At 48.7% G+C, this 10,879-nt stretch overlaps 2 protein-coding genes across 2 annotated transcripts in view; one reads left to right on the plus strand and one right to left on the minus strand.

The window, feature by feature from the left end:
* Nucleotides 1-2,290, plus strand: part of AIM1L (absent in melanoma 1-like) — a 23,673-nt gene extending 21,383 nt beyond the window's left edge. Inside the window, exons 18-19 of the mRNA XM_015557191.1 lie at nucleotides 1,875-2,034; nucleotides 2,131-2,290. Of these exons, the coding sequence (XP_015412677.1) occupies nucleotides 1,875-2,034; nucleotides 2,131-2,219 (249 nt within the window). The 3' untranslated portion in view covers nucleotides 2,220-2,290. The remainder of the gene's footprint in view (nucleotides 1-1,874; nucleotides 2,035-2,130) is intronic.
* A 653-nt stretch (nucleotides 2,291-2,943) lies between these two features.
* LOC107181412 (CAMPATH-1 antigen-like) lies at nucleotides 2,944-4,937 on the minus strand. Its single transcript, XM_015557203.1, has 2 exons — nucleotides 4,792-4,937; nucleotides 2,944-3,428 (listed from the first exon to the last, which is right to left on the minus strand). The coding sequence occupies exons 1-2, from the start codon at nucleotides 4,843-4,845 to the stop codon at nucleotides 3,156-3,158; spliced, it is 327 nt and encodes a 108-aa protein (XP_015412689.1). The 5' UTR covers nucleotides 4,846-4,937; the 3' UTR covers nucleotides 2,944-3,155.
* Nucleotides 4,938-10,879: the final 5,942 nt, after the last annotated feature.

Genomic DNA, 10,879 nt, shown 5'->3' on the forward strand with positions numbered 1-10,879 from the left:
GGAGTGCCAGCCCAGGCAGTAACAGGACCCACCCGGGGTCAGAGAGACACACACCCAGACACCAAGACCCTGGGGAGTGGAGAATGCAGGCTGTGCATCCACCCCTGGGCAATTTATCCTCTTTTCTGGGCCTCGGTCCCTCATCTGCAAAACAGGGCATTGAACCAGATGCTTCTAAGGGACTTCCCAGCTCTAATGTCTGTGACAGAACTTGGGTCCTAGTAATAATGATAGATTCACTCCACAAACATTTCCTGAGCACCTATTACGTACCAGGCCCTGTTCTAGGTGCTGGGAATACAGCGCTGAGAACACAGAAACGGCGCTTGCCCTCCTGAAGTGTACATTCTCGTGGGGAGTGGCAGAAACAACTTAAATGAGTAAAATATTTTAGCACCTTAGATGATGCAACAGAACAGCGATTTTCAACCTTTTTCATCTCATGGCACAACATAAGCGAATTACTAAAATTCTGTGGCACACCAAAAAATATAAGTTTTGCTGATCTGACAAAAAACAGATATCATTTTGATTGATTTACCAACAAATAATAATAATAGTAATTACCTATCCTTTTTGCTCCAAAGTGACTTTTAAAAACAACAACAACACAGGTGCCTATACTTGTATATATGGGTTTCTGGTATCAAGAATTGGCCAATCGAAGGCAACCTAATTATGTGGCCTGACCAATAAGATGCAACTCTATTATATGATCTATATATTTATGGTTTAAGACAGGCATTCACACCAGATGGCTATTGCTGTGTTGGCTGTTGTCATTTTTTATTTGACAGCCTCTAAGGGAAAGGAGGTCAGTGCCCCTGACTAAATAGTCAGGTATTGCATGCTTTAAAAATTCTTGCGACACACTGGTTGAAAATTGCTGCAATAGAGAAAAAATAAACGAGTAAAAGGAATAGGAAATATTGGCAGCTCTGACAAGGAGAGCCCTTTCTGGGACAATGTTGTTTGAAGGAGGCAGCCATGCAGGTACCTGAGGGAAGAGTGTTCCAAGTAGAGGGAACTGTAAGTGCAAAGGCCCTGAGGTAGGAACATGCCTGGCATTTTCTAGGACCAGCAAGGCCGCCTGAATGACTAGAGTGAAGTGAATGGAGAAGGGAGTAGCAGATGGTATCAGAAAGGGTATGGAGTGCAGGTCCTTACAGGCTATTAAAAAGGTTTGTCTTTGAGTTAGAATGAAAGGGAACACTATGTATCAGGTGCCATGCGAAGCCCTTCACATGCACACCTCTTTAATCCTCAGAGCAGCGGTTCTCAACCTGTAGGTCGCGACCCCTTTGGTGGTTGAACGACCCTTTCACAGGGGTCGCCTAAGACCATCCTGCATATCAGATATTTACATTACGATGCATAACAGTAGCAACATTACAGCTATGAAGTAGCAACGAAAATAATTTTATGGTTGGGTCACAACATGAGGAACTGTACTTAAAGGGCCTGAAGGTTGAGAACCACTGCCTTAAAGAGTACTATGGGCAGCTTCTATTTTACTATCCGTTTTACAGGGTAGGAAAGCTGAGTACAGAGAATTTAAGTAAGTGGCTGAAAGTCACACAGCCCATCAGTGTGTCTGTGGAGGCTTGTCTGATGCTAAAGCCTGTGTTTGGGGAGTCAGTCGTGGAAGGTTTCCTGGAGGAACAAATATTTGTCCAGCCCTTTTATGATTTCTCACCCTCACAACAACCAGCACTCAGGGATTCCCATCTCCAAGGAAACCAACGTTTAGGAGGATTAAGAGATTGCCCAGGGTCACAATCCATAAGGATTTAAAGCGGGCTGTGCCGGGGTGTCTGTCTCTGGTGGGGTCCCTGTGGAGAGGAGCAGTGCCTGATGACCTCCTGGGGCCTCAGGTGGCCCCCACCATGAGCCTGCAGGTGATTGGGCCCCCCAGCGCAGGCTCCAAGGTGGTGCTGTGGGCCGAGAGCCGCCTGCCCCGTCAGACGTGGAGCATCAACGACTTGGGCCACATCTGCAGCCAGATGTTTGAAGGTCGGGTCCTGGATGTGAAGGGTAAGGTGGGGATGTGTGCGGGAGACGGCACCTGCGGGCAGGGGAGTCCCCAGCTTGCTCTGACCACCTTTCTCCCCATCTCTTGCTCCTCCCCAGGTGGCCGGGGCTATGACCGGGACCATGTGGTGCTGTGGGAGCCGACCAAGGACAGGGTTTCCCAGATCTGGACTGTTCATGTACTTTGACACCCCACCCTCCCAGGCCTGGAGGCTTTCTCCGGGATGAAATGTTTTTATAAGAGTTTGTTGCTGTTGTTGTTGTGTAACATGAGTCGTTTTCTAATATCCTCCTGGGTAGCCTCTTCTCTGTGCACTTGGTACTTGGGAGTGGGGTGAGGATTCCTTCGCCTGCCTTGGTCACCCTACATCCAGGCTGACTTCTTCCCTCCCAGCTTGTCTGGGGCTCAAATGTGAGGCCTCCCTCTGCCACCAGAGGGAGCCCTGGGTCCAGACTTACTAACTGGTGAGTGTGGACTTTTAAGCAGTTACCTCAAATGATGTGTGCAGAGAACCTGCTCTGAGCCAGGTCTGGCACCTCTCTCACTTAGTGGGAACATGCATGGAGTTTTTGATGCCCCCCCCCACCCGATGGGGAGCACAACGACCAATTTATTTTTAAACAGGGAAGGAACCAAGGAAATGTGTGGCTGTGTGTGAGGGTGCCAAAGCCCCTTGGCCCCTCCCTCAGGGAGCTCACAGGTCCAGGGAGGATTCTGATGAGGAAATGTCAGGTCTCTGCAAGGTGATCCCAAGGGGAGGAGCCTCCGCATTTGGACTTTGGACCAGGGAAGCTGGGGTGGGAGCTCCCTGGCACCACCTCCTGCTGATGGGGGCTTGAGTGGCTCCTTGGTGCTGTTGCAAACCTGGTGTTTGGGGCCCCTGATGTCAATGACCACACACAGGCCCCAGCTCCAGGTACAGGACAACTTTATTGACCCCCAGCTGGGTGATGCTAACACCTCCACATCAGTATCTCCCTGTGTAGGCCATTGCCCGCAAAGAACTTTCTGTCAATTTCCACAACTGGTGGTCTCTGGTCTCAACCCCTCCCCAGGACTGGGGATGGGGAGTTTCTCTTGCCATGTCTCAGAGGACACAGGGCTGGGGCTGATGCCTGTCGCCTCAGCTGAGGTGGAGGAGCTGGAGGAGGGTGTTGGTCAAGAAGATAAGGACACCGCCACTGCCCAGGCTGCTGAGTGCTGGGGCCCCGCTCTTGATTTTCTTGGTGCCGAAGGTGGTGGTGGTGGTAGCCCTGGTAGTGGAGGTGGTGGCAGAGGTGGAGGAGGTGGAGGTGGTGGAGGCGGTGGAGGTGGTGGAGGTGGTGGAGGCGGTGGAGGCGGAGGAGGTGGTGGAAGTGGTAGGTATGGAAGTGTTTTGCAAGATTCCACTTTGTATCTGCAAGAGAAGTGGGGCGAGCCCAGGGGGCTTTTGAATCCCATGTTTGTTTAGAGACACAGATCCCCCACCCAATACAATAGTCTTCACTTCTCTGTCCCATGATGATGACGTCTGCCACCAGTTCCCATGGAGACGATTGGCTGCTTCCTGCCTTGACACAGTCCCTAGCCCAGGGGTCCTCAAACTTTTTAAACAGGGGGCCAGTTCACTGTCCCTCAGACCGTTGGAGGGCCGGACTATAGTTTTTTTTAAAAAAAAAACTATGAACAAATTCCTATGCACACTGCACATATCTTATTTTGAAGTAAAAAAACAAAACAGGAACAAATACAATATTTGTATTTGCATGTGGCCCGCGGGCCGTAGTTTGAGGACCCCAGCCCTAGCCCACCTCCCACAGAAGCTTCCTGTCATCTCCAGAACACCAGCTACTCCAGCATGTGGAAGACAGGGGAGGCTGTGGCCCCCGGCCCCTGAGCTTACCAGTTGGGCTAGAGGCTTAACCTATCTGAGCCTCAGTTTCCTCATATTCTGAATGGAGAGAAGAGCACATTACAGTTGGGGGGCAGGGGGGAGGGGTCACATGGGAAGGCACCTGGCAAAGTGTGGGTGGGTGGATGGAAAGATGGAGAGAGTACAATTTCCTCCCTGAGGACATGGCCAGATGGTGATCACACTGTTCTCAATGCTTGACCAAGCTGCAGCTAAAGTTGCTCTTGATGGAGATTAAGCTGTTTCTGATGGTGCTCAAGCTGCTCTTGATGCTTGATCGAGCTGCTCCTGATCAAGAACTTGATGGCTCCCAGCTCTTACGCTGACTGGAGCCCTCCGGGCACGGGATGCTGCTGAAGCTGCCTCCAGGAAGAGCAGCTGGTTTTGAGACTTGAGACTTCACCTGTTTCTGGAGTGGGTGATTTCTACCTTCTCTACATTCAGAACGCCTAGGCTTCTCTCCCTGGGGGTTCCCTGCCACCTCCAGAAAGGGTCAGGCTCCACACAAACATTTCCTGGCCCCTTCTAATAAGACCATTGCCCCAGGTTCCTTGTGGGTTGATGCCCCTCTCACTTGGGCTGTCTTCCCAGGCCTCTAAATTCACCCTGATTTCACAGCGCCCCTTGGGTGCTCCCGTGCTCCCTGGCACCCTGAGCGTGCTCCCAGCCTCAGGGAGTCTGAACACAGCCAGAAGGTCTGGAAGGCTGGAGCCACACCCCCTTCGTCCTTGGTTTGCCTGCTGGAGCCTTTCTGCCTCTGTGCCCACGGGAGAAGACGGGGTGCCCAGGGGTCTGTGCCCCTTCCTCCAATGCAGGCAGGTCTGGTGAATCTCGGGCAGTGGTGCCAAGGGCTGGGCGCTGCTCTTACCTGAATCATAATCAGGAAGCTGATGGTGAATAGGAGGAAGCAGAAGCCCTTCATCTTGGGAGGATCTTGGTAGCAGCTTTTGGAAATGAGCACGGGGCCGTCTGCAGGCTCCTTCTGGCTGGGCTGTTTTTGAACAGAGAGGCGGGGTGAAAGGGAGAGGAAGGAGGGCCTATGGGGTGGGGTGTTGCTTCCTTTACAGATTTCAGGGTTGAGGACACTGGGCCCTGGCTGATGATGCATTCTGGGACCCGGACAACTCCCAGGGGGTGGGAGGTAGACAAACAAGGGGCAGCTGTGGGACAGTACACAGGGCCCCGGGCTTGGAGTAATGCCTACTGGGGATTGAATCTTGGTTTAATTATCTATCAACTCTGCAACCCTAGGCCAGAAACTATACCTTTCTGAGCTTTTAACAAAAGAACAGCCATAGGATTAAATGCAATATAACCCATTTAAATGTGTGAACGCATAGTAAATAGTATATAATTAAAAAAAAAAATTCCTAGCTGGTTTGGCTCAATGGAGAGAGCAACAAGGTATGTGCCCTTGACCAGAATTGAACCTGGGACCCCACAGAACTTTATTTCTGCTCTGGCTGGTTTGGCTCAATGGATAGAGCGTCAGCCTGCGGACTGAAGGGTCCCAGGTTCAATTCTGGTCAAGGGCATGTACCTTGTTGCAGGCGCCTCCCTGGCCACGCATGCAGGAGGCAACCAATTGATGTGTTTCTCTCACATTGTTATTTCTCCCTGTCTTTCCCTCTCTCTAAAAAAATCAATGGAAAAAATTTTTTAAAAATCAATGGAAAAATATCCTCAGGTGAGGATTAAAAATAAAAATAATAAGATTGGGGCAGGGTACAGGAGCCAAAAGAGAAAGGGTTGGGATAGAATTAGGTTTAGCGGTAAGGCTCAGAACATTCAGATTTGGGGCTGGGGGTGGGAGAGTAGATTTCTGTGAAAACCCAGGAGCACCGTATTAGGAATCTGGGAGTCTAGCTTCTAGGAGGCCCGTTTCCTTTCAGCCTCATAGCTCTCATTTCAAGTAGGAAGACTATAATGAATTATTTCGGAAGTTTCTTCAGACCTAGTATTTTGTGATTTGGGTAAAGAATATAGCAGATGGGTTGTTTGTGTCAATCTAGGATGGATGGAAGTGGGGCTAGTGGAGGGGCCAGCAGGTAACGAAACTTACTTGTCCCACTGACTTGTCCCACGTAATAAATGGTAGAGCTAGTCTCATTTGAACTTGAGTCCAGGTCTGTCTGAAGCCACATTCGTGTATGTAACCTATGGGGCGGCCCAGAAGTCTCGGTCCCCTGTCCCTTTCCATCCTGGAGGATCTAGATGTTGGCTCTGAAGCCCAGCTAAACCTCACCTACTCTCCTTTTCTTAGTCTGTTTTGTGCCTAATTTGCATACCAAATAGTAAAAGAAAAACCCCTCTCACTTCCCTTTGGGCCTCCTGTTGCAAACCTCCTGTCGCAAGCCTCGGAAAAACCTGAGTAGGACCTCAGGGGCCTCTAGCCCTGGCTAACAAGAACTGAGAACCCACTGGTGAGAGGAAGTCACGAAGTGCAGAGCGAGGGGGCAGAGCTTTCTACAAATGTATGAGACGAGAGGTAGAAAAACTATAGTTCAAGACCCACTAAGAAAAGGTAAATTCCCTCACTCCCAACTAGGCTTTGGGTTGGGACCATGAAAGATTACATCTGAGGAGTGAGAGTGAATAGGAAACAACAGCCCAGCCCTCACAGAAATGATAATACAAACAATTACATGGAAGATCCAGATCATGGAATTATCAACTAAACTCTCAAAGAGCAATGGAAATTGTAGAAAGGAACCAAATGGGATTTCTAGAACATAAAAATACAATAATAGAAATTAAGGACGCAGTAACCAGGTTTAACATCAGATTGGACACAAATGAAGAGAGAAGCAGTGAAGTGGAAGCTAGATAGTGAGAAAATATTACAGCATCATATATTTCTTAAGTGCCTACCATGGGTCAGGTATTGGTCTAGGCAATGGGTATATCGACGTGAACAAAAAGGCAGAGTTCCTGCGCTTATGGAACTGATGTTCAAACGGGAGAAGACAAATAAAAAATGATGGCAATTTGGGTTTCAATAAACGCTATGAAGAAGCCGAGAGGGCAACGCGAGGAAAGAGAAATGAGAACATATTCTAGGTAAATGTTTGGGAAAGACTCTCAGAGTGAGTGTGTTGAGACCTGCAGAACAAGAGGGACTAAGCATGCCAAGCACTCAGCCCTCTCCCTGTCCCAGTTTCACAGTGTTCTTTGGTGACTGTCCCCCAGGCCCATCACAGTTCCACAACGGGCAGGTGCTCGATGTGTCCTTGAGCTCAGTGATGGGATGGAATACTGCAAGCGTGAAGGGAGGGGAAAGGGGTTGCCGCATATCTTACAGGGTGATCTGCTTGCATTTTTTATCCCCACTGAAAGAGGGCTGTGATCCAATGGCACACACAGAGCTCTTCGAGGTAAATCTTCATCCATCTGTCTATCCATTCATCCATTTCAGGGGATTTATTGATACCTACTGTGTGTCAGGCAAGATGAATGAGTGAGAGTCTCTTCCCGGAGGAGTTCACAGTCCACGAGGGAGACACATAGTGAAAAAAATCACAAACCTGAATAAGAAATGCTCCAATGGCCGCAGGACTGTTAGGATGTAGAGTGTAATTCTGCTTGGGGGGAGTGGGAGTATTCATGGAGGAGGGAACATTTGAGCTAGTTCTTTTTTTAAAATTTAAATATATTTTATTGATTTTTTTTTGTTTTTACAGAGAGGAAGGGAGAGAGATAAAGAGTTAGAAACACCGATGAGAGAGAAACACCAATCAACTGCCTTCTGCACACCTCCTACTGAGGATGTGCCTGCAACCAAGGTACATGCTCCTGACAGGAATCGAACCTGGGACCTTTCAGTCCACAGGCTGATGCTCTATCCACTGAGCCAAACCAGTCAGGGCTTGAGCTAGTTCGTGAAGGACTGAGGAGGATTTTCCCAGGGGGAAAAAGCAAAGGAGGATATTCCCACTGGACGAAGAGGCTGAACATAGCATGATCATTTCTGGAACATTGAGAAGGGTGGAGGGCAGAACTCATAATATGAAGGCCTGAAATGTCATGCTAAAGGAGGGATTGATCCAACGGGGCAGTGATGTGAGTGAAGAAGGGGAGGAAGGTGGGAGAGAGAGCTGTTTATTCTGAGGAAATGCATGAACTTAGAGAACCTGTCTGTCCTTTATTCACTTTTACCTCCTGAGCTGCTAGGTCCCAATAAACTCTTTAGTCCCAAAGGGGTCCTGACTGATAAGGGTCTTTCAGGAAATGACCTAAAAGCAAAGTGGACTATGTCTAATCTCAAGAGTAGAAACTTCTCACTCCAGGGCCGGGGTCTCCTACCGGTGGGAAAACAGGCCTGGAAAGATCCTCATTTAGGACCTCCCTTCTCCCAGTCCAGGACCTCTCTACCATTGTCAGGCAGTGGGCGTCCACTGTGGGACAGAACCAAGAAGAGGCCAGTGGCCACCATCCCAGAGGTCAAGGGAGGAACATGGAAGCTGGACAGATTGACCTCCAATGTCCTCCCAAAACTCCAATCTGCTGTGAGCCCAGAGACCACGGAAAGATATTCAGAACCCTTTACATTGGGGAATAGAGAAATACAGGTCAGACAAATAAATATTAGATGAGGTCAGACTCTTTTGTTTCCTTAACTTTGTTTTTGGGAAACACCTTTTTAACCACAACAATGCGGCAAGGTCATGATAAATTTAGTTTACGCAATAATCCTGTGAAGCAGGTTTTTATTAGAATCTCTATTACAGATACAGAAACCGAGGCTCAGAAAAGGCCAGTCGCTTCAGCAAGAACAGCCAGCTAGTAAGTGACAGAGCCCAGCCTCGTAGACTTAGGTTATGCTGACCCATGATATAGTCTGACCCATAATAAATGGTAGCTATTATTATTTTCCAAATTTCTACAATGAAAATGCATACTTTCATAATAAGGCTCTGACTTCCCCCAATAAATGCTATTAAAATAAGTAAATAAATAAAATGGCCTGCCAGGTTAAAGGGCTCCCTCACACAAATGAATGCTTGCTGAGTGCCTGCTTCCGGATATCACAGGGTCCTGGGTAGGAGGAAGGTATGTGGTAAAGCCTGATGCCTAGGTATATGCCAATTCATGCTTCCCAGTCTTGCTGGGTGGGGCAGGAAGCAGAGAACAGAACATAGCAGGTCTCATGAGGCAAGAACGCCCCCCTCCCTTCCTCCCCTCCCCCCATCCCCCGATGCCCATGCTGTTGGTCCTTGCTGAAGGAACACAGCAAGGTCACAATATAAGGTTGCTAATCCCCTGACCATGGCTCCAACCCACCCAGAAACACTTGGCCCTAGGATGACCTCAAGTTTCTTATCTCACACATCAAGCCTCAGAGAATTTTCTTGGAGCAGCTCAGCAGTAAGAGAACTCTCCCACCTCCAACTTCCGGTCACACTTTCTAGCTGAACCCCTTTGGCAGTGGCCGTGTCCCAGCGACAACTTGGCTTATCTTTGCCTGCCTGTTTCACTAAAGTGGGAGCTTCCAGACTCTAGAGACAGGCAGTTCTGGGTTTTAATCTACTTCTACTGCTTTCTATCTGCATAGTCTTTTTTAAAAATTGATTTCAGAGCCCTAACTGGTTTGGCTCAGTGGACAGAGTGTCGGCCTGCAGAATCAAGGGTTCCAGGTTCGATTCTGGTCAAGGGCATGTACCTTGGTTGTGGGCACATCCCCAGTGGGGAGTGTGCAGGAGGCAGCTGATCGATGTTTCTCTCTCATCGATGTTTCTAACTCTCTACCCTCTCCCTTCCTCTCTGTAAAAAATCAATAAAAATATATATATTTAAAAAATTGATTTCAGAGAAGTGGGAGAGGGGTAGAGAGATAGAAACATCAATGATAAGATAGAATCGTTGATTGGCTGCCTCCTGCACACTCCACACTGGGGATCCAACCCGCAACCCAGACATTTGCCCTGACCAGGAATCCAACCGTGACCTCCTGACACTCAATCCCTGAGCCACACAGGCAGGGCCTACCTGCATAGTCTTAAGCAAGCCACTTCATTTATCTGTGCTTCAGTTTTCTCATCTGGAAACCTCATAATGTTGGCATTGGACACTTGGAAGGCACTCGTTAATTGGTAGCTAGCTCCCTTCAGCCTCCAATTGGTGTATCAAGAATGCCTCAAACAGCCTGCCCTCCCCTGAATTCGGTAGATTAGAAAGTCAAATCCTATATAATAAAAGCCTAATATGCTAAGTGTCTGGTTGTCCAGTCAGCCATTCAACCAATTACAGTATAATCTATATATATAAAACCCTAATATGCAAACAGACCGAACGGCGGAACAACTGAACAGCCAAACAACCGGTTGCTATGATGTGCGCTGACCACCAGGGGACAGACACTCAGCACAGGAGCTGCCCTTTTGGGGAGCAGGCCTAAGCCATCAGTCGGACATCCCTCGAGGGCTCCCGGACTACGAGAGGGCTCAGGACAGGATGAGGGACTCCCTCCCCCCTGTGCATAAATTTTGTGCACTGGGCCTCCAGTGGAAAATATTAAAAAGTGCGGCCTTGCCATAACTGGTTTGGCTCAGTGGATAGAGCGTCGGCCTGTGGACTGAAAGGTCCCAGGTTCGATTCCGGTCAAGGGCATGTACCTTGGTTGTGGGCACATCCCCAGTAAGGGGTGTGCAGGAGGCAGCTGATCAATGTTTCTCTCATCAATGTTTCTGACTCTCTATCCCTCTCCCTTCTTCTCTGTAAAAAAGCAATAAAATATATTTTTAAAAAAAAGTGCGGCCTTTTTCATATGTTCGACCTGAAAGCTAAGAAGGAAGCCCCGGCCCCTCCCAAAGCCGAAGCCAAAGCAAAGGCTTTGAAGGCAAAGAAAGCAGTGTTGAAAGGCATCCACAGCCACAAAAAAGAAAAAGATCCACACATCACCCACCTTCCGACGGCCAAAGACACTAAGGCTCCGGAGGCAGCCTAAATACCCTCGGAAG

The sequence above is a fragment of the Myotis davidii genome, unplaced genomic scaffold (assembly GCF_000327345.1).
Source record: "Myotis davidii unplaced genomic scaffold, ASM32734v1 scaffold149, whole genome shotgun sequence".
NCBI classification, from domain to species: domain Eukaryota; kingdom Metazoa; phylum Chordata; class Mammalia; order Chiroptera; family Vespertilionidae; genus Myotis; species Myotis davidii.